This window comes from Rhinolophus ferrumequinum, chromosome 12 (assembly GCF_004115265.2).
Source record: "Rhinolophus ferrumequinum isolate MPI-CBG mRhiFer1 chromosome 12, mRhiFer1_v1.p, whole genome shotgun sequence".
Lineage (NCBI taxonomy): Eukaryota > Metazoa > Chordata > Mammalia > Chiroptera > Rhinolophidae > Rhinolophus > Rhinolophus ferrumequinum.
The window spans coordinates 83,544,857-83,569,742 of record NC_046295.1 but is presented as its reverse complement, the minus strand read 5'-3'; the positions used below and the strand labels follow the sequence as shown (position 1 = coordinate 83,569,742).

At 56.2% G+C, this 24,886-nt stretch overlaps 2 protein-coding genes across 3 annotated transcripts; both read left to right on the top strand.

Annotated features, from left to right (window-relative positions):
* The first annotated feature begins 600 nt into the window (after positions 1-600).
* Positions 601-8,130, top strand: ZMYND19 (zinc finger MYND-type containing 19). Of its 2 annotated transcripts, none has more exons than XM_033122176.1 (6): positions 601-861; positions 1,996-2,055; positions 2,807-2,913; positions 3,508-3,648; positions 7,467-7,647; positions 7,728-8,130. In XM_033122176.1, the coding sequence occupies exons 1-6, from the start codon at positions 811-813 to the stop codon at positions 7,869-7,871; spliced, it is 684 nt and encodes a 227-aa protein (XP_032978067.1). In that variant the 5' UTR covers positions 601-810; the 3' UTR covers positions 7,872-8,130. The 2 variants fall into 2 exon arrangements, with proteins under 2 accessions (XP_032978067.1, XP_032978068.1); XM_033122177.1 differs by lacking the exon at positions 601-861 and adding an exon at positions 1,045-1,409.
* Positions 8,131-11,069: 2,939 nt separating this feature from the next.
* Positions 11,070-24,783, top strand: DPH7 (diphthamide biosynthesis 7; the record flags this gene model as incomplete). The annotated part of the gene is made up of 9 exons (XM_033122078.1): positions 11,070-11,384; positions 11,997-12,130; positions 12,492-12,579; positions 13,645-13,736; positions 14,103-14,275; positions 17,540-17,609; positions 17,718-17,783; positions 17,994-18,166; positions 23,976-24,783. Coding segments are annotated over 9 exons (1,563 nt in total), but the record flags the coding sequence as incomplete, so codon positions are not given.
* Positions 24,784-24,886: the final 103 nt, after the last annotated feature.

Below are 24,886 nucleotides of genomic sequence, written 5' to 3'. Positions count from 1 at the left end.
GTAGCCAGGGCCGGGGGGCGGGGCCCGTGGTCCCCACGCCGCCTCTGTGAGGAGACGGCGGGCGGCCGGGGAGGAAGGAGGGCGGTCAGGGGCCCTGCCAGCTAGCCGCATTCGGCTCGGGCCGGGCCGTCTTCGAAGTCCTGCAGGCACTGGCCACCCCAGACCCGACTCCACCGCGGCCCCGCAACTCCCGGGTGCCGTCCGTACACCGGGCCGCCTGCCGGCTGCCCGGCGGACGCCGGACCGCTTATGGGGAGCCGCAGCGAGTCCTGCCAGACGGTCCGGGGCGCGCAACCAGGCCCCTGGGCCGCGCGCAGTATCGGGGGTTGGTTGCCGGCGCGAGGCCGGGAGCTCGGAGCGCCGACGCCCGCACAAAGCTTCCCGCGAAACTGACGTAGCGCCAGGCGGCCGCGCAGGCGCCGCCCCCGGCCGCGCCCCTCCCCCGCGCTCGCCCCGCTCCTCAGCGCGCCGGCGCTCTCGCCCGCCTCCCATTGGCCGCGGCGTGGCGGCGCGCGCCGGCCGGTGCAGGGCGCGCCCCGCTATTGGCCATGCGGCGGCGGGCGGGGGTGTGTCCGTGCCGCGCCCCGCCCTCGCCTCCGCTCGCTGTGGTGCGCGCGGCGGCAGCGGCGGCGCGTGGCAGGTCCGGCGGGCGCGAGGCGGCGGCGGCCCGAGTCCGGCCCAGCCTCGTCCCGTCCGGCCGCCCGGACCCGACCCCGGCCCGCTCGCCCGGCTCGCCAGGCGCGCCGCGGCCCCGCCCCGGCTCGGCGCCTCCCGAGGGAGCGGCGCCGCCGGCCGAGCGCAGGCCTGGCCATGACAGACTTCAAATTGGGCATCGTGCGGCTCGGCCGGGTGGCCGGGAAGGTGAGCGGCGCAGGGCTGGGGGCCCGGGGCTGGACTGGCGGCGCAGGGTTTGGCGGTTGTGCGGGCGGCGGGCGGGCGGCCTGTCCCCGCGGTGGGCTGCCCTCCGGCCGCGGCCTGGGGCTCCGACGGTGCGCCGGGGAGGAGGGGGCTGTCGGCTGCACCTGCGGCGCGGAGAGCGCAGCGCCCCTGCGATGCGGCGCGCTCGCTCCTTGCCGAGGCCGGTGTGTGCGCGCCGCTCAGTGCCTTCGGGTCCTAGTGGAGCTTCGCGCAGGTTTCACGCTGCCAGCGGTGGCCACGTCTGGCCGAGCCTCAGTGGGCCTCGCCGGGGCAGGGCCTCCCTCCGCTTCTCTCCCGTACTCGGCCCCGCCCTCCGCGTGTTCGAGGCGGGGGCTTCCTAGCACCTGTGGTCATCGAGGCTTGGCTGTTTCCAGGAGCCGGCCGGCCGTGCAGCTGCACCAGCCGCGGACCTTACCCTGGATGGGAACCCTGTTCCCATCACAAGCGGCGGAAGCTTCTGGGGAGAGAGGAGCACAGGCAGTGAGATGAAGGTAAAACGGACTCAGATCCTAGAAGAAGCTTCCCAGGCGAGAGTGAGTGGTCCGGAGGCCGTTACCTGCCCGTCCTGCAGGCGGCGTGCGGCTTTCTAACTAGAAGGGTGGGCTCTCCGCAGTCCGAGGCTCCTGCTGACTTACCGACCGGTCGTGTTAATGTCCTCCTCGAAAGCTTTTGCTGGGGACAAAAAGCTAAAAAGGACAACTCAGTGAGCACCTGAGTCCCGAGTCCCGTTTAATCAGCAAGCACTGCAACCTTCTGGATATTCTGCCTCGGCCCGGGGCTCGTCTCTGCTCCAGCGACGCCGCCTGTTGGACTGGGTTTATTGGCACATCATTCAGACGCACAGCTTAGAGGCTGGCCGGCCAGTCCCGTGGCACCTCGAAGGCTTAGTCGGGTGCGGGTGGCAGCGAGGCCTGAAACCTGCTCCAGGGGTACCAGCGATTGGCACGTCCACCTGCGCAGCGGTCGGCTGCTCCGCCCCGTGACGGCCCCCTCTTAGGCTGATGGGCCGCCCCTGCCTGTTGCCAGTGCCTCCGCCAGATCCCCAAGGTAATGTTTCGAAATGTGGTTGCTTTCTAGACCAAGTACACGCTGATAGACGAGCAAGACATCCCGCTGGTGGAGGGCTACTCCTTTGAGGTAAGGGCCCCCTTCCCTCTGCAGGCCTGCTGTCCGTCAGTGCCCGGCAGGGCCGTGAGGGATGGTGCTCTTCCCTGAGATGTGAGGGCAGGACCTCGCATGAGGACACGGGTCTGTGCTGCCTGTGTCACGCAGGGCCTCCCTCACGTCCACCCTTCTTGCCAGCTCTTTCTGAAAAACAGAACAAATTGTCACGTTTGTGACTGGATGTTCAGTTGGACAGGCCCCGGCACCTTGGGAGACTGTCCCATGCCAACTTACCTTTTCTCTGGCCTTGGCCCCACTGTCTGTCCTGGTGCCCAGTGCTCCTTTCATCTTCTGAGTGCCCCACCTTGCTCTGTCTGTGTCACTCACTCCTTCCTTAGGGACACGCTCCAGGCATCTGTGGGCCAGCACCCCCATCTCTGCCCTTCACGTTTTCACAATGGTGTCTTGTGCAGGGGTTCATCTTGCTCCCGGGATTGTGGGCTTCTCGGAGGGGCGGGGATTTATGTCGCTGTGCCCACGTATTGTGCAGAGTGCTTCATGAGTGTCTTGCTTGAATTCATGAGGGTGAAGAGGGTGCTTGTTGGGGCACGCTGGCATATCCGTGCCGCGTGTCTTTGGGAGCTTCTGCACATTCCCAGGGCCCCAGGAACAGGCCTGGCATTTGTCCCTCTGTTTGTTCACGTCGCTCAGTGTTTCTAAGAGGTGTTTAAAATGTTGCCGAAAATCAGAGGCTTTCTAACAGATCTCTTCCCATTCCTCCTAGGCCAGGATGGAGGTCGACGCAGATGGAAATGGCGCCAAGATATTTGCATGTGCCTTTGACAAAAATCGAGGAAGGGGGTCAGGAAGGCTTCTTCACGAGTTGCTGTGGTGAGTATTTTTGAGCTATTGTTCCATCCCTGGGTCTTGCATGAGTCCTGATGTGTGTGGAGCCAGTGGAGCCACCTGCCCTTGTTTACAGATAGTGCTTTTGCATCGTTGCCACTAAGTGAGGAATGAGTGACTACACACTGTGGCACTGGCAGGGGAGCCTAAAGTTTTCAGCCACCAAGTGCCCTTTCTGCTCCGGTGTTCGTTCTGGGGTACACAGTGTCCTCTGGGGGAGCATGGGGCCTCGTCCCTCCTGGGCTCTTGCTGGGCCTGTTAGGGGGATGTGGGGAAAGGATGGCTTTCCTCGGTGTGCTCTGTGGGGTCCAAAACGCGGGGGGCCGTGCACATGGGGCATTTTCTAGGCCGTGTGTTAGATGGTTTGGGACTCCAGCCATGGCCTCTTGCAGCCTCGCTGACCTGCCAACGTGGTCTGTACGTTTGAGCCACAGACTGACACACGTGGAGTCCTCTGGGCAGCCTGCTCCTGCTGCGTCCCCTACACGGCCGTGTGAGGAGGGTCAGTTCAGACCACATGGCTAACAGGCTTGGGTAGGTCTGGGAGGTGGGGTTAGAGACCTGTCTGTCTGCCCCCAGGGAGCGGCACCGAGGGGGCATCGCCCCCGGCTTCCAGGTGGTACATCTGAATGCGGTGACGGTGGACAACCGCCTGGACAATCTGCAGCTGGTGCCGTGGGGCTGGCGGCCCAGAGCGGAGGAGACCTCCAGCAAGCAGAGGTGGGTTGCTCAGGCTCCCGTGTCTCCACGCTGCTCCAGTGCTTCGTGGGTTTGGGCACCAGGGTGTGGGGTCCTCCTTTCTTCGTGGAGGTAGAGTAAGGTTTTGATGGTTATCTTTTCGGGTCGGTCTTCTGGTGATCAGCTCCAGTGGGGAGGAGAGCTGCCCGGTCTAGACGCCTGCACGTGACAGGACTTCTCCACGACTGAGACATGTCAGGTGTCTTTATTTCAAGGGGCCCCCTGTGCACACAGATGGGCTTTTTTGTCGTGTTCTTGCTAAAGAGTTGGCCTAAGCGGTGGTTTAACGGAAATGAGACTGTGATTTGGGGGCTCGGCCTTTGCCTCGCCATGGTCCTGAAAACAGCGCCTCTGTTTAGGATGGCACAGGCCGCCCACTTGGGGGGGAGTACGCTCCGGGGGCAGTTCATGTGGCCAGGAGCAGCCCTGCTGTGAGCTTCATAGAGCCTTGGGAAGTGGTGGAGACCAGCAGGACGGGAGCCGGAAGGTGACACAAGCCAGGGGGCTCAGAGGGGCTGCCTGGGGTTTCTGAGTGTATCCTTGGGCCTCTGGGCAGCTTTTCCTGACACTGGTGGGCTGAGTCCCAGCAGACAGGTGGCAGTGAGGTTGGACAGGTCAGTGTCCTCAAGATCGTGGCAGATGGAAGACGGTGTGTGAACCACTACAGTTGTACCCCTCAGGATCTGACCACTTCCTGAGCTGCAGAGGTGGGAATGGCAGAATGGAATAGCTACATGTGGTCGGTGGTGTGGGGCAGACCCAGGCTCTGGGTTCTCTCTGCCATGTAGGGTTTGGCCCTGAAACTCCGTTCTTGAGGGAAACTGACTCCTCGGGATGGTTACCTTCCTGGGGATTATATTAGTCTGGCCTTAGTTCAAAGTGATAGAAACTGGCGTCCTTGGCTGACGTGGGAAAGCCAGCTGCCGCCTGCAGTCTTCCTTCTGGAGCGGCCACCAGAGCTGTGGACTCGCTTTCTACAAGTGGTGTGTCCCCAGGAAGTCCTGGGGCCAACTAGTTAGCTTGCTTTGAGTCACTCTTAGCTGGGAGCAGGGGACAGGAGGGCTCTTGCATGAAACAAAACAAAGGCTGCGTTATTGCCAGGAGGGTAAGGGCAGCTCAGCAGGCGTCCAGGATTCCCCCCGGGCCGTCCAGTGTGGACCCTGGGGCCCGGCCTCCTTGTCACCATAAGGTCTCCTGCCGCCCACTGCAAACTGGGGGACACTGCCCACCTTGTCACCCGGCAGTGGATCTGCTCCTTCCAAGCAGTCTGGCCTGTGAAATCTGGCATCTCAGGCGGGTCTCCTTGTGACTTAGGCTTGGGCCAAACCATGGCCGATGGACTCCTGCTCACCCTTTGTGGCGAGGAGATAAGTAGACCACGGTCAGGGCTCCTGTGTGGAGGAGGGTCGGTCCAACCGGGCGCCCATCCAGTGGTCTCCGCTGGGCCGAGCCTAGCCGCCCCGTTCTGCTGTAGACCACCTGGAAGGTGCAGTACTCGCCTCCTGTGTCCCATGCGTGGTCTAGACCCTCAGTAGTGTCTGCCCGACTTGTGGGTCCGAGCCACCTGAGCTCAGCCGGCCAGGGTGTGGCATACCTTTCATCGCGGCCAGCTCTGGGACGGTGTCACCCATCGCTGAGGCAGGCCGCGTGGTGCCACAGCCTCTCCCAAGCCTGCACCGCTCGCTGTGCCTGCCTAACTCGTGCCAGTGTGGCCCGAGGGCCACTCAGCCACAGGGGCAAGGCCACTGCAAAGGTGCTTTTCCTTCCTTTCTGCCTTCCAAAGCCCGATGGGGCTGGGACCTGCTTGTCTGGAGGTCCCATGACTTCATGACTGGCTCAGAAAGCAGCAGCCTCCCCCACCTCCTGACTGCCCCCTTTTTTCTTAAAGTTTTTTTATTGTGGTAAAATATACATAAGTTTACCATGTAACATCTTAAGGTGGCATTAGGCTCAGTGGCATTAGGTGCAGTCACAATGTCGTGCGGCCACCACCTCCCTCATCTCCCGGACTTTCTCATCTTCCCAAACTGACACTCTGCCCCCATTAAACACTCACACCCCTCCCCTCCCCAGCCCCAGCCCCCCATCTACTTCCTGTCTCTGAATCTGACTCCTCTGGGGACCTCCTGTGAGGGGGTCCTGCAGGGTTTGTCCTTCTGGGACGGGCTCGTTTCACTGAGCAGTGTCCTCAGGGTCCGTCCACGTGGTAGCGGGTGTCAGGACCTCCTTCCTTTCAGGGCTGTGACATTCCACTGTGTAGAGGGACCCCGTTTGGTGTATCCGGTCCTCTGTCGGTAGACATTGGGGGTGCTCCCACCCCCGGGATGCCGTGGACGTGGGGTGCCAGTCTCCCTCTGAGACCTGCTTCCAGCTCTTCAGGTGCCTCCCCAGGAGTGGGATCGCTGGGTCCCAGGGTAGTTCTGTGTTTAGCTTTTCGAGGAACCCGCATACAGTTCTCCACGGCGGCTGCTCCCTTTCACATTCCCACCCGCAGTGCACGAGGCTTCCCTCTTCTCCACCTCCTCGCCAGCACTTGTTTTTGTTTTGTTTAAATTGAGGTATAATTGACAATTGTCTGGTTTTGGTTTTGTTTTAATTTTTTGTAGTAGCCATTTTAATGGGTGTGAGGTGGTATCTCAGTGTGGTTTTGATTTGCATTTCTCTGATGACTAGAGACGGTGAGCATCTTTCCATGTGCTGGTTGGCCATTTGTGGTCTTTGGAGAAACGTCTATTCAGATGCTTTGCCCATGTTTTAATTGTGTTGTTTTGTTGATGAGTCGTAGAATTCTTCGTATATTCTGAATATTAGTCCCTGATCAGGTATATGACTGGCAAATATTTTCTCCCATTCCTTGGGCTGCTTTTTTACTCTGTGAATAATGTCTTTTGTTTTTTTATTTTTTTATTTTTATTAGTTTCAGGTGTATAAATGTCTAACATAATAGATATTTACACCCCTCACAGAGAGATAATCCCCCTATGCCGGATGTCTTTTGATGCACAAAATTTTTAAATTTTCGTGAAGTCCAATCAACTTGTCTATTTTTTCTTGTGTTACCCATACCTTTGAGATCATTGCCAAATCCAGTGTTGTGCACCTTTTGTGCTGTGTTTTCTTGTAAGAGTTTGTTTGTTTGTGGTCTTATGTTTAGGTCCTTGGTCTATTTGAATTAATTTTTGTATATGGTGTTGGATGAGGACAGTCTTCTTTCTAGGTTGAGGGGATGGTTGACCTGCTCTGGCCCTCGCAGTGGGGTTGCCCCTTTGAAGCCCAGCTCCAGGGGTGGGATGCTCGCTTCCCCGCCCAGCCTGTCAGCGTACCTCAGCTCTGGTGTCAAGTAGAGTTTTTCAGGTGCAAGGTGTGTGCCGCTCAAACAAGACAGGTGTTCATAAGGGTGCAGAGCAGCTCACAGCACCAGAGGAGGAAGACCAAGCCGGGGCAGAGACTGGAAGAGGGGCTGCCTGATCCTGGCCGGGTGCCAGGGCTGCGGCCCCACACTGCCCCTGCCCGCTGTGCACCCGTCAGTCCCCCATGTGGGAGAGACTGACAAATGGGCAGACACAGCCCTGCCCTGGACCTGTTTGTGGGAAGAGAGGACGTGCTAAGTACTTGATGCCCCATAGAGACGAGCCCATGCAGTGGCAGGGGCCAAAGAAAAGTCAGCTCACCATTACAAAAATTGGGGTGGGGTATCCTGAGCAGGAGGAAGCAGCTTGTCCGTCCTGGAGTCTTGTCATTGTCACCTGTGCCTTGACCGTGTGCGGCTGGATCGTACTGGACCATCCTCTGTCTTTCAGGGAGCAAAGCTTATACTGGCTCGCCATTCAGCAGCTGCCCACGGACCCCATCGAAGAGCAGTTCCCTGTCCTGAACGTGACCCGGTACTACAACGCCAACGGGGACGTGGTAGAGGAGGAGGAGAGCTCCTGCACCTACTATGAGTGCCATTACCCACCCTGCACGATGATGGAGAAGCAGGTACCCTGCCGCCCCGCCCCCTGCTGACCCCTCCGTGCCCCCACCGTGGGCCTCTGCCTCACCATCCTGTGTCCTTTCAGCTCCGGGAGTTCAACATCTGCGGGCGCTGCCAGGTGGCCCGGTACTGTGGCTCCCAGTGCCAGCAGAAGGACTGGCCTGCCCACAAGAAGCACTGTCGGGAGAAACGGCGGCCCTTCCAGCACGAGCTCGAGCCCGAGCGATGACCGGGCTTCCTGGGCACCACGGACAGTTGGGTGGTTGGACCTGGCGGTGCTGAAGCCACCGGCGACGCGCCCCACAGTGGGCACCGTGTGCGGCCAGCACCACACTCTCTTCGAAGTCTTAATGTTGAGCAGAGACAGCTGGGGAGGCTCCGCCAGGATGCTTCTCGTTATTTATATGTTAATATGTTTGTAAACTCATGTACAGTTTTTTTGGGGGGAGGGCAGTCGGAGGGTTAGAAATTACAAATAGAATCATTTGCTGTAATCCTCAAAATGGTCGCACGTCTAAAACAGTTCTGGAGCACGAGCCATGGCACAGGGGACTCGCGTCTGCCAGGAGAGTAAGCTCGCAACGCCCCCCTACGCTCCACCCTTGTGTCACCCCCTGGCTTCCCCCTCCCTGCACTCCACCCTTGTGCTGTGGGCCGTGGGCGTCGGCCTAGAGGGCTTCCCTTCTGGGCTTCTCGAGGAACAGTGGCTGCAGTGAGACCCAGGCCCTTGCCTGTCCTACGGCCAGCCCTGTGGGGAGCGCGTAGTGATCTCAGCCCCAGCTCTGCTCCGTACTCCCACCCCACTCCTGTACTGCGAGGTGCGAGGCTGGGGGCTTCAGGGCAGGTCCCACCTGTGACTGGAGCAGCTGGGCTGTGGTCCCCAGGCAAGGCCTCCCTCCCTTGCTTCCAGGAGCCACGGATGGCTAAGGGCTGGGCAGCATCTTAGAAACCTTGCAGAGCCATGGGGCACTGAGCCGGCTGTGTGGCCAGGATCTGACTGGTCTCAGGGCCAGCCAGTGCACCAGAGGCCTTGTTTCCCAGGAGAATGAAGGCTGGCTATCCCAACTCTGACTGTCCGGGCTATCCATGGCCCTCATTGGTCCTGTTATACTTGCCGTCTTGCAGCTCTTTTGCCATGTTTCAGGATGCCCTGGCTGGGGACAGCCCCCTGGTTGCCTTTGGTCTGTGAGCTGAGCTTCCAGTAGCTTCTTTTGCACTACTTGGGGTCCTGGGCAGTGTGTCCTTAAGAAAGGACTGGGGAAACAGGTGATGGCCACACGCAGGGAGCAGGCGGGCTCAGTCCTGACCCCAAGGCGGGGGCGGGGGGTTCTGAAGGTGAGCCCTCCATGTGCCCACACTCAGGTTTTCGCCAAGAAGCTCCCCTTGGTCCCTGCAGGTCAGGCATTCTTCCTGCATATGGGGAGGTTGCTCCAGGTCCCTCCATGCCTGGGGTGAGCCGTAAGGGGCTCAAAGCTATTGGGGAGGGAGATAACGTGTGATCCTGAGACAGTCATCCCTCGGACACTGGGGCTGGGCTAATGCCTTCCAGAGGCCAGCTCTGGCCAGGAAGGTTGGTTTGGGAAGCTTGTGTAGGCTGACATGTTGGGGTTTGGGTGGCCCCCAGGCACGGGCTTTCAAACAGGCTCCGGGGACAAGGAGGCACTGGACTGCAGGCTGTGGGCTGTGCCTGTGTCCTTTGGGGAGTAGCCAGGCTGGCACGCCCACCTGTCTACATCCCCTGACCTGTGCTCAGCTCTTGGAGAGATTGATATTGACAGGGAAATGCCCAGGGTCTCGGCAGACCACACAGCGCCACACTGACCCGGGATCGCTGTCCACTCCAGCCATTGGGAGCTGGAGCCGCAGCAGGTGGCCATCCCCTATCTGACCATGCTGTGCCCACATGCCCAGTATGTGCTGCTGAAGGGCCTAGGGCTGGAGCTGGGAAGGTGGCCTTGGGTCTAGAGTTTGCCCCGATGGCAGTCTCTTCCCTTTGCTCACGTCACTGCTGTGGCCCCTGGACCGGATGCTGTTGTGAAGAGGCTGTTGGGTCCCCACTTTTTACCCGTTCGCTTCCCTTGTCCCCTGGTATCCAGCCCCTGGTTTCTTTTCTGGTGGCCACGACCTCTGGATCTTTGTAGCCATAAACCTGACAACGTCTGTGCTAGTTCAACCTTCAGATGTTTAAAATATGGGGCTTGTTTCTAACCTGTGTGGAACGTGGCGTGGGGCTGCTGGACCTGAACTTTTTGTACCAGGTAAGGGGGTTCAGCCCCTTCAGAATGTCCTGTTGCTTCCCAGCCATCCCTTTCTGCTTCCCTGCTCCAGCTTCCATCCGAGCTGCTGATTCATGTATGTTTGTAGTCACAGCCCTGCTTCAAAACTGCTGGCTGAATACCCAGGTGTCCATGTGGACGTTAGGGTTCTGCCATAGCAAAGTATCACCAACGGAGGAGCTTAAAATGTTTCCTTCTGGAGGCAGGGACTCAAATCAAGGTGTTGGGCAGCCCCACGCTCCCTCTGCAGGACTAAGGCAAGGTGCATCCCAGGCCTGCGCTAGCTTGTGGCAGCCTCAGGCGTTCGTTGTTCTGTAGGTGCATCACCGATCCTCTGCCTTCACTGTCTCCCCGCTGGAGATGGCCCTCACCAATCCCCCTTCATGAAGACAGCACTCCTATGGGATTAGCCTCCTCTCTCCTGTGGCCTCATTTTAACTGGATCACCTCCGCAGAGACCACCTCCAAAGGTCACCTTCTGTGGCGGTGTGGGACAATTCCATCCATAACATGTCCACCACGTGCGTAACCCTAACCTGTTGTGCAGAGCACACTAGTTTTCTTGAATGGTGTTTTATGCTTAATCTCCCAAATCAGACCATGGCTGTGCCGGCTCTCCTCCCTTACATCCCAAATCTAGCTGATGCCGGCTCTGGGGGCCCCTGTGCACCGCCGCCCCCCGCCTGCCCTCCACTCCTGCCAGGGCCCTGCGGCTCACATCAGGCACCCCGCTCTGGCCCTGCACTCTTTCTCTGCTGTCCTGGCAGACAGGTCTGTGCGCCCGCCTCTGCGCTGCACGTCTTGCCTTAGTGGGTGCACTCGCGGTACGGAGGGCAGCCGAGGCCCAGCTCCTTTTGGGCCGACCTTGGACTCGGCTCCCTGAAAGCCCAAGCCCGTGGCGCGCCCCCACGTCCATGCCCCGCTTTCCTGCCAACTCCTCTGCTCCCCTTCACAGGGCCCAGCTCTGCTGCCATTCAGTGCGCGACACTGGGCCGTGCTCTCCAAGCCCCCCAGGCCGGCGGACAGGGCCGGGGGCGCGGCCGGGCACGCACGTGGGGCCCGTGGAAGTCCGCGGGCCGGCAGGGGGCGCATCAGTCCCGCCGTAACGGCGGCCGGAAGTCCCGCCCCGGAAGGAGCCGGGAGGCAGGTGACTGCGGAAGCGGAGCTGTACCTGCCGTGGGCTGTGCGTTTCTCTCCGCGCCCGGGTCGCCGCCTCCAGCCCCGCTTTCACCGCCGTCCGGCGGCCGTCCCCGACCCTGGCTGGCAACCGGGCCCCGTCCGCCCGCCTCCGGCGCCCGGCCGCGTCCTGGGAATCCCGGGCGCCGGGCGGCGGCGTCCGGCTGCTGCAGGCAGCGGACACAGAGTACACGGCGGACTCGGTGGAGTGGTGCCCGCTGGAGGGCTGCAGGCGCTTGCTGGCCTGCGGCACCTACCAGCTGCGGGAGCTGGCCCTCACGCACAGCAAGGTGCGCATGCCCGCCACGCGGTCCCGCCGCGGGCCCAGGCGCCCGCTCCCGCTCCCCGGGTCCGTCCCGCGTAGCCAGAGTCCCGGCTCCCGGGACGCTCGGGAGGGCGGTAAGGCCCACAGAGGCGGAGCCCGGCCCGCTGCGGCGACAAGTCGTGTGGGGTCTCCCAGGAGGCGGAGATGCCACACTGGCCTTGTGGGCGGGATGTAGGTTAGAAGCGGGCAGCTCGGGAACAGAATGTCGCCTGTATGCAGCCGTGGCCCCGTTGAGGGATGAAGCCCAGAGTAAAGAGGTGATGGGATTTCAGGGGCTGGACCTAGTCTATCGAAGCCTCTGTGTGGATCCAGACCAGGACGCTTAAGGGTGAGAACTGGCACTGCAGCAGCAGGCCTGAGCCGGGGCTGTGCCCGCTAGACGGGGTCCTGTGGGGACCCTGGGCACAGCCGGCCCCTGTTAGCGGTTTAGGAGCAGCTCTGTGCATCCTCATCTGGCACACAGTTCAGTGTGGGCTGCCCGCCCAGGCAGGTGCCAGACTCTCTTCCCCTCCTCCGTCCCGTTCCCATGCCCAGCACCCCACTCCGTCCTCAGAGGATGCATCTGCCTTTCCTGCAGAATGCCCCAGAGGCTGAGGAGCCGCAGGTCCGCGTAGGCCGTCTCTACCTGTACAGTCTGAGTGAGGACAGCAGTGCCTGCCCCCTGGTTGAGATCCAGAGAAGAGATACTCCTGCCATCCTGGACATGAAATGGTACACGTCTGGTAGCATCCCACGGGTCTGGGGTTTGTTGTGGTGCCTGTGACTGGGTCAGGGGAGCCTGACGCCCGCAGCACGTCGGGGAGAGGTGTGAACTACAGGTTCACTTCACTGCCCTGCGCACCCGCTGCCTCTGGTAGGATGCTGCCGACTTGGGGCCCATCTTCTTTGGCGGGTCCCTGGAGTTAGTATCGCTGATCAGTGATGCCCACGTGTAGTTCATAAGCGGGGATCTCTTTGGAACGGCTGTGGGATCCAGCCCAGTGTAGCAGCCGAGACGTTAGAGATGAATACTGGGGTGCGTGATGCCCTGGGCAGACTTCGTGTTCTGACTGGATGTGAACTCTCTCCTCAGGTGCCATATCCCGGTGGCCGGCCATGCCCTCCTGGGTGTGGCGCATGCTGGCGGGTCCATAGAGCTGCTGCGCTTGGTGGGGTCCAAGGTCAGTGTTGGGGCCAGCGATGTGGGGGTGGGAGGAACCCAAATGGACAGGGCGTGGGAGGGGAGGCTGTGTTCCTACAAGCATTTTTCTAGGTTGGTTTCCGTGCAGTGGTCCACTTTTTCACAAAATGTTCTAAGGCAGCATGTAGTCTATTTTAAATCACAGGATTCTGCATCTCACTCCAGAGGGGACCTTATATGTCACCAGCAGAAGAGCTGAAGTGACAGGCTGTTCATTTACCTGTCAGTGACCTGAAAGTTCTTTAAGGACCAGCTTGGCAGGGTTGATGGTGCTGAGACCAAGAATGGCCGTGGCTTCCCCCTGGGAAGGAGTGGCCGTGGCTTCCCCCTGGGAAGGAGTGGCCGTGGCTTCCCCCTGCGAGTGCTACCTCTCACTGACGGCTAGGAGAGCACACGATCGCTGTGACTCTCACAAGCGTTGGACAGCCGGCAGTCCTGCGGAGGCTAGCAGTGAACAGCCCGTAGGACCGCAGCGGCCTCTGGGGACCGCCGTGCTAGGAGCAGTGCTAGGAGGCGTGGAGCAGGGGCCCGTAGGCTTGTATGGAAAGGCCCTTGCCTGAGGCCAGTGGCAAGCCACAGCCCTGCTTTAGGGACGAGATGTCTGAGGCAGGAGCAGGTGAGCAGGGAGGCGCTGGGAGTCGTGCAGTGGGGCACTTTCCAGATGGCTTGGGTGAGAAAACTACACGCACCTTAGAAAAGAGAAGTAAGCTTTTCATGGTTGCTGGTGGCTTCTGAAAGGGGACCTGAGGAAAGTTGCCGTTATCTCCGACTCCAGCCTCCCTGGAGGCCCGGGGAGGTAGAGAGTGCATGTCATGTGACCAGGAGGCACGGCTAGCACCGGGTCTAAAACGGAGAGAGACCTGCTTGCCCTACAGGCATACCACGTGCGCTCCCGGAGGGCAGGGACCAATTCTCCAGCATCCTCAGGCTCTGCTCTGACGATGGCTGACACACACGTTCACCTGGGAGCGCATATGTGAAGCAGAGGAAGAATCTCAGGGTCCAGGGCTGTTCCCCTTTGATGGCGCCCCTTTCTCTCCAGTAGAACACGTACACGCTGCAGCCGTTTTCCAGCTTTGCTTTGGAGAAGCAGTGTCTGGCCTTGTCTCTGGACTGGTCCACGGGGAAAGCTGGCAGGTGAGGGCCAGCGCCAGGGATGGGCCATTCCAAGTTTCACGCATGAGAACATTAAAGCCACTTGTGCTGGCCTTGACTGTGGCTCTGCCAGTCTGTATCTAAAAGGACTGGTGCTAGCCATTTAGGTAAATGGGACAGTGTTCTCATCAGGAGACGCTGTCACTAATTTGTTTTGAGAAGCTAAACGGTAGCTTCGGTCTCTGCCAGATGCCCATGCCAGCCTCTTAAGAGGCGTGTCCCTGTACCAGGTCCCTCAAGAGCCACTCCCATGAGGTGTCGTGGGGGCATGAAATGTCAGCATTGGGAACCAGAAGTGGGTGATGAGTTTGGGTCTGCGTGTAATGTCCATGGGTCCCCTGTGTCTAGGGCCAGTGACCAGCCCCTCAAAGTCATCAGCAGTGACTCCAGGGGGCAACTCCACCTCTTGAAAGTGACCGAGGCAGGGCCTGGACTACAGGGTGTGGCCACGTGGCAGGCCCATCACTTCGAGGCCTGGATCGCTGCTTTCAACTACTGGCAGACGGATATCGTGTACTCAGGTGGGTACTCCGTGGGCACCAGCCCCGTGAGGGAGGGAGCACGCGGCCAGCACGCTGTCACACTCCCTTCTCTGAAGGCTTGCTGGGGGGCGGGGAGCAAGTGAGGCCAACAAGGCCGTGACTCCCGCTGTTGGCATCTTGAAGGCCTTTTGTGGGGCGAAAGCTGTCCACCGCTTAGCAGAGCGCATTTGGCCGCAGGCATCACAGGGTCTCGGTGGTGCTGCCCCCGGTTGGAGCAGTAGGAGCCCTGCTTCTCCATGTCAAATCTTTGCTCCAGGGATCTCAGCAGAGGCTTCCTGGCTTTCACCTGGTACTTCTGGGTCCAGCACTGACGGTCATGCTGGATGTTGGGTTTGCTGCTCCCTTTTTGGAGACAGTTTACTGTCCTGAAGAGAAAGAAGCAAGAGAGAGACAGGATCCACTTCCTGCTATTGCGAGGTGGATGTGTGTGTGGGACAAGTGGCTCCAGGAGCAGGGTGGCTCTGGCCAACTTCTCTGGCCCAGATGGTCGCTCGTGGGAGGTGGGAGGCCTTGGTCTCTGAGGAGCCTCAGCCTTTGCAGAGGGACAAAGAAAGGGCCCCCTACTCCCTTCTCTGTCCAGTTGCTGGGAGTGCGCTGAAGGCTGCGGAGGGGAGCGGTCAGGGCAGCGCTGGGTGCCCACGGAGGCTGCACGGTGTCACTACCCACCAGGACTCCCTCTAATGCCTTTGGCTTCCCTCCACTTGGCCTCTCAGCAGTGCTCATGCCTGGCCCTCTGTCCCCACCCTTGTCCCTGCATGGTCACGGCGCAGCTGTCCCGTATGGTACCTGTAGTACGGACCAGACTTGCCGGGCCTGTTTGCTGTCCACTGTCCTTGGGCCTGTCGGGTTCTGCTCCACTGACTCCAGCTATGGTCGCTCCTCCAGAAACAGCTGCATTTGGTGGCCTGACCTTTTCTTCTGAGCTCTCGGCCCATTTGTCTTGCCCACTGCCCAGCACTCCTGCAGGGGCTCCCCTCTAACGGCCCGGCCACAGGATAGGGTCTGGTGGCCCAAATCGGACACCTCTGTCCCCTCAACCCTGTCCTGAGTCCACATCTTGTTGGTTTTCTTTTCTCAGCATCTCACAATTCGCATCTCTTTTTCTCCTCACCTGTCTGGGCCACTGTTTCATCTTGTTTGTCACCGCAGAGCGCTAAATGATGGCCCTGTGTTCAGTCTTGACTTTCCCAGCCAGAGCGATGGCTTTAAAAACACCCCAACTTTGTGGCCCCCGGTCGCGGTGCAGCCCCTTGGCAGCTCCTACGCAGGACACCCGATGACGTCCGGGGCCTGCACACTTGGGGGTAGGCCTCTTTACCCTCAGACATCTGTGTTCTCTGCAGCCTCTGCGTCCAACCTCGTGCTGACTCCCTCACAGCTGCCGCTGCTGTTCTGGGAGGGCTCACCTTAAAACCTATCCTTAAACGCTGGCCAGCTCTGGCCCATCATCACACGGTGCCCGTGTGCATCTGAAATACGGTGCTGTGCTTGGTGCCACCTCCCTGAGGGCAGGCTCCTGTGGGCATTAGTTGAGGGACACCCTCAAACAGTGTTGGTGCAAACAGTGCAGACTGAATTTTTTGAGGTCGCTCATTCTTGGCTCAGCGCTCCTAACTTGAGGCTTAGCTAACTCAGAGCACGGGTGTACCAGGGACATGACTTAACCACTTAGGACTGATTCACTTACTCAGCACGTGTTTATTGACCACATACTATGTGCCAGGCTCTGTTCTAGGTGCTTGGGGCACGTCAGTGAACAGGAGACATTGAGCTCATACTCAGTGGAAGTTCACAGACAGTGAACACCACACATAAGACACAGTAAACATGGAACCTGCACAGTGGGTCAGAGGTGAGAGATTCTTTGGAGAGAAGAAAGGGGTTGGGGTGCTGGGGGCAGCTGCAGCCTGTCACAGACCATGGCCGTGCAGGCCAAAGCCTACAGCAGGAGTGGGCCTGGTGTGGCAGGAGAGCGGTGTTGCCAGCCTGGCCACGGTACACGAGGGGCTGTCAGAACGGAAGGTGAGGTTGGGGGCACGGGCCAGGTCACAGGAAGGACGGGCCCTGCTCAGCGTGGAACAGCGGCTATTGCGGAGAACGGAACAGCGATGCCATGTCCTGACTCTGGTTCATGAGTGGAGGGTAGGTGCTGGGGGGGCGGAGGCGGGGCCAGGCAACGGGGGTGGAGACCTGTAGTCGGGGTGACAGATGTCAAGGACTCAGACTGGACGTAAGGACGGCACTGGGTGTGTGACATTGGTCAGCAGGGTCCTGGGGTTGGTGTGGAGTGTGACAGGAGGGTGAGGTACAGGTGTGTGAGGGAGCCACACCTCTCTGCGAATTTGCTGCAGGTGGCAGCGCACACAGGAGGCGCACGTGCAGGCTTCATGCCTGGATGGACGGATTCTGCTGGTTCACTTTAGTGTTGGTTGTATTTATCCTGTACCTCTCACGTCTGTTACAGGGACTGTAGGGCGCTCAGTAAGTACCTATTAGATGGGCGAGTGGTTAAGTGGAAGGTGGCTGGATGGATGGTGGGATGGAGGAGGAGGGATGGATGGTCAGGCCTAGCATTTTCCTTTTGCTCCCTTTTACACTCCCTGGGGACCCTGCTCTTCAGCCTTTCTTTCCTTCCTTCAAGATACCACTGTCACCCAGTGACTTGGTATTGCTTTTTTTTCACAGACTGGTTGTGAGTGTCAACTCCCCAGTTCTTATCCTTTCAATACCCGCAAACGAGCAAGGCGTCCTTTTTACCGTAAGGTTACAAGGGGCATTTCCCTGAAAAGCCATGGGGCTGTGCTGAAGGTTCCAAAACCTTAGGAAGTCTACCTGTTTGCTGCCTCCTCCGTGGAGTTCCTGTCCCGTGTTCCTTGCTGTCGCGACTCTGGTCCTGGCAGCCAGGCGTGTAACGCTGGAGCCTGCACGGGAGGCAGCTCAGCTGTGCATGACCTGTGATTGCGCCCCCACCACTTCCTGGTTTTCCCTTGGGTTCCTGTAGGCAGAGCCCGTCAGTCTTTCCCTTCTTCGCTGCAGGTATCCTCTTCAAGTCTAAAGACACAGTAGGTACCGGGGTGACTGTTTCTGAGGTGCTGTCACCGGGGCTCTTCTGCCTGGTGCCAACCGGAAACCATCTTGGAAGTCACCCGCAGGAATTTCCTCCAGACGTGCATCCCTTGCCTGAGAAATGGCTGCTCCGTAGCATCCGTGCCATTGTTGGTGGGTGTTTCTGTTTCCACACAGGTGGGGACGATGGCCTTTTGAAAGGCTGGGACACCAGGACACCTGACACATCCATATTCAGCAGCAAGAGGTAAGGCGTGAGGGGCCAGTGTGGGCGTGTGACAGCCCTCCCGCCCCCATCCCTTCCCGCTGGGCAGTCCCCTCCTGGTGCTCGCCAAGTCTCCCCCTCTGCTCGCAGACACTCCATGGGCGTGTGCAGCATCCAGAGCAGCCCCCACCAGGAGAACCTCTTGGCCACAGGAAGGTGAGTCCCCCGCAGTCACCCGGGTCCTCCTGGCATCTTCCACTGCCATCGTCAGTTGACCACTGTGATGTTTAATTGGGCCTGCTCTCAAACCAGCGTGTAGGAAAGGGGGCTCTGTCCTGGAGGGATGAGTGGTGTGGGTGTCCCTGGGAGATGTCCCCTGCCACCTAGGGGCCTTGGGGAGCACACTGTCTGGTCGGTGGCTTTCAGCTATGACGAGCACGTCCTGCTGTGGGACATTCGGAACATGCGGCAGCCCTTTGCAGACACAGCCGTGCAGGGCGGCGTGTGGAGGCTCAGGTGGCACCCTTTCCACCGCCACCTGCTCCTGGCAGCGTGCATGCACGGAGGCTTCAGGATCTTCAACTGCCAGAAAGCAATAGGTGAGGGGGCCGAGGCAGCCGGGCTGGGGGGGCTCCCAGCTTCCTCCCCTCCCCCACTATTCCCAGGCTCACACCCTAGATCCCCCCCACACCCAATGGCTGCGCCAACCAGCTGTGCCAGTCGCAAAGTCTCAGTAGCGCACTAACCTGTGACCACAGTCTCCTGACCAGCTCTGTTGTCCCAGTTGGTCCCTCACTGCAGCAGTCCATGCATTTGTCACTGTCATAACCGTGTTTGGCCCACCTCTGCCTGGTCCTCCTGCTGGGCTGGTGTCCAAGCACGAAGCGCGCTCCAACTCTCCTCCTCGCTCCCTTTCTCACACTTTCTGGGCTGGTCCCACAAAGCGTGGCTGCAAGGAGACTGTCACCCTGCAGGGAGGGCCTCACTGAAGCTCACACTCCGGCAGGTTCTCGGTCTTCCCCAGCCAGGACCTTGTCACTGTCCCAGCTGGGCTCAGTTCCCCTCTTCCTGTCACTGTCAGCACCTGATGCCTCTCCACACAGAGCGATGGAAGCCGCCTCGCCCGTGCTCCTCGCTCAGGACCGCCCTGCCTTTCCTGTCCCTCAGCCCCCGTCCTTTTGCCGTCCCACATCGCTTCCCAGCCATCATCGCTCTTTGTTTTGTGAACCCTTGGGCCGTCCTCCTTTGGTTGTGTTGGCGAATTCAGGGTGGTTGCCTTCCCAGCCCCGCCTTCCCTGTGACCACATGTTCCGGAATGTCGTCCTCCTCATCCCCAGCTGTGTCCTGGTGTCCCCTGACACATCTGCTTCCACTTCTGGGTCGTTGAGGAGCGTGATGTTTAATCTTCCCATTGCAAGTGCCCTGGATTTCTTTCCTTCCTTCCGTTACTGATCTCTGGTCTCATCGCTTGGGGACACCTTTTTGGTGGCCCAGCAGGTGGTGTGTGCCGGTGGCCATGCTCTTGGGCTTGTAACAGGCGTCGGCCAAGCTGTCCGTTTCCTTGCTGGCCTGTCTGCGTGGGACGCGCGCTGTTGCAGGCCTGGCCGCCAGCGTGGGACAGTCAGGCCCTGCTCGTGGAGCTGGGGCTCCCTGCCGCCGTTTTCCTGACGCAGCAGCCTCGTCCTTCCAGGCGTCCCTCTGCCTCTAGTAACTCACAGCTTTGCCTGCAGTCTGTCCTGTGACGTTAGAGCCGCTCGAGCCCCAGCTCTCCTGCGGTTGCTGTTGGCGTGACCCCTCCTTCCTTCTGGTGCTTTGAGTCTGTTCACAGCCTCGACTCTGAAATGAATGTCCTGTATGGGGTTTGCATTTGTCAAGAACATTAGGAAAATGACACTGTGCTCTCCTGAGTGTGTTGTGTCACAGGCACATGATGCCACTTTGTCCCTTGAAGCTGTTCTTTTGATCGATCACTTGGCTGCGGTGGTCTCCCGGCTTTCTCCCCGTGCAGGTACGGTTGTCCCGCTCTGATTAACAGCAGTCTGTGCTGTGACTCTGACCTGTGTCCTCTTCACACTGTCCCTCAATCCCTTTGATTCCTGTCGGGATAATTTATTGCTGTCATTGCAAAAAGGGGATTTTTTTGTTACCATTCTTTCTACAGTTCTTTTTTCCTCCATTTTTAATTAATGTTCTTGTAAGGAAGGGTTTTCTGTTCTCCCGTCTATCTATCTGTGTTTATTTGATGTCCATATACATTCGTGGATTTTTGTTGTTCAGTGGGTCATAATCCATTATGTCTTTATTTGTCACAATGTCCCCTCGTCCCAGAGTTTCCCCGTAAGGGCCCCTTGGAGCTGCCTGCTATGTCCCTCTCACCTATCCCTGCTGACTTCTGGGTGCTCCTAGTTGGCACCAGCGACCCCAGGCTCGTTTCGTAGTTTACCTGTCATGTCCCCCAGCCTGGTACCCCAGCTTGGAGCAGGCACTTCTCCACAGAGACCTGGGTCCCCTCAGTGGTGACTGGTGTTTAGAATTCATGATCTGGTCACTTGTGGTTGTAGTCTCTGGGGTGTCCTCTGTATGTGCATATGTGTATGTGTACATGTGTCCTACGTCAGTTCATAATGACACCTCTCACTCTGTTCCTGCACCACGGGGTTCTCGCCTGCTGCCTCGTTCCATGTGTCTCCCTTCTCCAGGGAAAACCCCAGCTCCCAGCAAACATTCCTCATGTGCCTCCCCTCACGTTCCTCTCACGCTGCTGGGACCACACGAAAAGGAGCAGAGAGTGAACCCCCAACGCTCTGCGGTTCTTCTGTCCGATTGATCTCACGGCGTCAGAGTGCTGTGCTCAGAAGTTACCTGGGTTGGGTGTTTTCTTTCTGGGTGGTTATTCGAAATACAATTAGGTTTATTGTTATTTATTGAAGGATTTTTTTCTTCATCCTTACTGATTCACTTTCGATTTTTTTCGCCCCCGCCCCGTTTTTTTTAAGCCATTGTTTCTCAGTCTAGTTGTATGGCGCAGCTCCCTGGCCCATGTGGGGATTGGACTGGCGACCTAATGCCTCAGTGTTAGGAGCACGGCGCTCCGACCACCTGAGCCACTGGGCTGCCCCACTTTTTATCTTTGAGTATGTAAAAACATTCACAGTATTCTAGAAGTTAAAATTGTGTTTAAAAGTCTCTCCCTTACCTTGTCCCCACTCACCTCCTGTGGACAACACATTTCGTTAGGTTTGGGTTATAATTTTTTTGCACAAACGTGCGTGCATGTGTGTGTGTGTGTGTGTGTGTGTGTGTGTGTGTATGTACCTGTGTACTCATACTTCTCCTTTCTTATGCAAAGGTATTCTTCACACACTCTTCTGTGTTTGCTTTATTTCATTGAAAATACATACCAGTTTATAGCAACCTCCCTCGTTCTTTAAAGTTACATAGCACCCCACTGAGTGGTGGGTAGACCATGGTTTTCTCATCCGGTTTGCTGTGTGACACTTGGAGTTGTTTCCACTATTTTGCAGTTCCATATAATGCTCCCTTGTGTTTTTGTTTGGTCAGAGGTGTATTGTTTGGGCTAGTGTGTAGTTGTGGGGCGCAGAGTCAGAGGATGTGTCTCAGATTCCACCGCGTCACCAGCCACGTGTGACAATGCCTGCTTCCCGACAGCCCTGCAGAGGGTGTGTTGACCAGCTTTGGGAGTTCTGCACCTGACACCGAGAAATGGCCTCTCCGCCTAATTTCAATTTGCACGTCTCAAAGCTGAATAGGTTTTCATATGTTGAAGGGCTGGTTTTATATGTTTGTTTTTGTGAATTATCTGTCTGTCTTTTGCCTGTTTTCCTCTCTGTTTTCCGGTCTTCCCTCCCCTACCTCTCCTCCTCCCCAGTTTTATAGAGTTCTTATGTGTTAGTGGCATTAACCCTTCATCTCTGGTGTGTGTTGTAAACATTTTCTCTCAGTTTGCTGTCTTGATTTTGCCTGTGGTGTTTTTTCCCCCATGAAAAAGTTTTTGTTTTGTTTTTTTAAAGCCAATTTGTAATTGTTTTTCATTGAATCTGGATTTTGAGCCTTAGTTAAAAAGCCTTTACCCTCCCACACTCAGGTTACAAAGGAATCACCAGTGTTTTCTTCTCATACTCGTATGGTTTTGGTTTTTTACAGTGAGAACTTAGATCCGTGTTCTTCTCGGTAGTGTGTGGAGCTGTCCCAACACCATTTATTGAAAAATCCATGTGCCCCTAGTGAATTGAGATGCCACACATACCTTCGGTTTCTCGTCCCCCATTCTGTCCCACTGCCTTAATTGTGGAGGCCTGGTGGTGCATTTGTGATGGTGGCGATACTGCCTCTTCTGGCTCTTCTCCAGGATTTCCGGACTATTCTTATATTTTGAACTTGAATGTCAACTTGTCTTGTCCCAGAAAGCAGTTTATTGGTTCTTTACAAGGATTGCAATAAATATAAATCAACTTTACATCTGACTTAACTTCCCATCCGGGGTTATCTTATTCAAGAAAAGCGATGCCTTTCCATTTTTTCACGTCTCTTTTTGTATGTTTTCATTGTACATTTCTCATTAACTTTATTCCTAAGTAGTTTATTTTTTTGTTGCTGTTGGAACAAAATAGCAATATTATCTTCCATTATAACTTCTAACTGGATATTGTCTGAGTATTTGAAAACTATTGGGTTTTTTTGTTGATAATTTCATATCCTGCTGCCTTACTAAAAATTTTATAAATTGTTTCCGTCAGTTTTATCATTGATTCTGTGTTTTCCAAGTAAATGTGCCATCTGCCAAAAGGTACAGTTTATCATGTTGAAGAAGTGTCCATAAATTCTTGTTCTTCGTTTTTTTAAAATCAGGAATTGTTAAAGTTTTCTCAAGTGGTTTTAGCGTATCTATTGAACTGTACTCATTTTCCCCTTGGATTTATTAATGGTGAATTTGTTTATGGATTTCCTCACGGAATGTGTTCCTGGGATAAACTCCACTTGGTCTTTTTAACGTGGTCTCTGGGTGGTATCTTATTTAGGGTTTTTCATTAATGTTCAAAGTGATACAAATTTTCTTTTGTGCTACTTTTAGCAAGATTATGTATCAGATTGTTTGGTTCATGTAAAGATCAAAAGCAAAAGTGTGAAATTTTTTCTTCATTTTCTCTTGAATAATTTTTAGATCATTTGGATTATTTTTTCTTTCAAGATTTGGTAAGATTCTCCTGAGTCTATCTGGGCCTGATCTATTTTTGTGTGGACATTCCTTGACAACTTTATATTTTTCTGTGAAAATTGGTTTATACTTTATGTCTCTACTGCGGTCAGTTTTGGTGAACTGTATTTTCCTTACTCATTTCATCTACATTTTGAAACTCATTTGCATAAAGGCATGTAAAAAAGCCACCTGTGCTTTTAAAAAAATTTCCTCTTTTTAATGGTTATTTCCCCTTTGTCAGGTTTTACTTTGTGTATTTATGCAAATATACCAATATACCGGGGGTGCCAAAAAACATACAAGTGGACACTTTGGTCAGTGTTGCTCAAGCAGTAGTTCACCATCATCAGAAGTGTCTGGACGCTGATGGGAACCACTTTGAGCTCCTCTTGTAATTGCAGAAGTCAAACGTGACTTGTATTCATCGTTTGTTATAGGTATATATTATTACAATTTTAACAGCTTTTTCCTTTCTAAAAATGTGTATACATTTTTTTGGCACCCTCTGTATATATGTAAAGTTCTTTTTCCTTAATTAGGTTAGCTAGATGATTATCTTGTTATTTATTTTAAAGAAGTAGGATTTTGAGTTTTTCTTAGTTGTATGGTTTTTCTGTTCTGTCTCATCAGTTTTTCCTTTTATCTTTGTCTCCCTCCTCGTCCCCTCAGTTCTTTCTCTGGCATTTTGAGTTAGGAATGCAATTCACTGAATTTTATTATTTTGTTTGTATTAAGTGTTTTTATGTCTAACTTTTTCTCTGATTTGAGCACATGTTTAGGTTCTGATGTGAAGTAATTTCATTTTTTTAAAAGAAATTCTGTGACTTCCGTTTGTAATTCCGCTTTTACCCATGTGGTTTAGTTGAAGGTCTTTAAATTTCTAGGTAGAGGGCTTTTTTGTATTTTGATGGTGTTATTTTTCATCTGATTGCACTGCAATCAGTGTGGCTTTCTTGTACTGTTTGTACCTTATGGAATTTTCGATCCTGTGTGGCCTGATGATTCAGTGCACTCGCTGCCAGCTGTTCTCTGCTCCCCTCTGCTGTCTGGCCACACCTCCCTGACGCCTCTGCCTGACACACTGGCTGCCCATGGCAGTCTCCCTGTGAGGGTGGGCAGGGGCCATCAGTTGGGGGTGACAAGATCAACACTGAGTAGCGTTGTTTCCGTGTTCTCCTGTCTCACTCCAGAGAAGCAGGAAGCATGCACAGTCTCTGCGTCCTACACGTTGCCAGACTCATTGGTGTATGGAGCTGATTGGTCCTGGCTCAACTTCCACCTTCTGTCGCAGACCCAGCAGTCATTCCTCTTGGGGTCCTCTGCCTATAGCGACCCTGGGGCCAGGACAGCAGATGTCCATAACCGGAAGGCTGTAGGCCAGTCACTAGGACCTCCATCTTTTGATCGCTTAGCAGACCATGATGGAGACAGTCGGGCCAAGCCTCAGAGTAGAGGTAAGGGGTGGACTTCTGTGCATCCACTGAAAGAGGACACGAAAAGTGGCAGCCGGCTACACACCCCAAGGACCAAAATCTGTGACAGTGACTCGTGTCTGGAAACAGCCCACTTGGACATCAGCCTCCTAGCCACTTGCTCTTTCTACAACCATGTTCTTCACCTCTGGAAGTGGGACAACAGCTGAGCTAAGGGGGAGGGTACTTGCTGTGAAATCATGAAGACCGGCTGTGCATGGACTGTCCTGAGACCATCTCAGGAGATTCTTACCAGTCTGTGCAGGTTATGGTGTAGGGCCCAGTGCATCTTATGGAGCGTACTGTGTAAACAAGAAAGCTGTTGGCTTCTTAAATAAACCTTACCTGCTGGGCCCTTCCCGATGGTGATTCTGTCAGGGAGCAGGGGGACGCCAGTGCAAGGGGCCTGTCCAGCTCTCAAACGTTTCCCTTTCTCATGTGGATTTGACTTTCTGTTCTCCCTTATTTAAGCAGTTATTTATATTAACAAAGCGGTTTTTTTTATAAATGCTACTTTGTAACACCAGTAGTTTCCTGTGAACTTTTAAAAAGATCACCCCATCATGGCACTGAAGTGGTTAGCCCCCTTTGCACATGGCGGGTCTGTACGCTGTTGCCTTAGCCGGCTG

Excerpts from the sequence above, each read along its gene's own strand:
- ZMYND19 (XM_033122176.1), top strand. The coding sequence starts at position 811 with ATGACAGACTTCAAATTGGGCATCGTGCGGCTCGGCCGGGTGGCCGGG. Across the intron at positions 2,056-2,806 it reads TGGAGGGCTACTCCTTTGAG|GCCAGGATGGAGGTCGACGC; the intron begins GTAAGGGCCCCC and ends CATTCCTCCTAG. Across the intron at positions 7,648-7,727 it reads GCACGATGATGGAGAAGCAG|CTCCGGGAGTTCAACATCTG; the intron begins GTACCCTGCCGC and ends GTGTCCTTTCAG.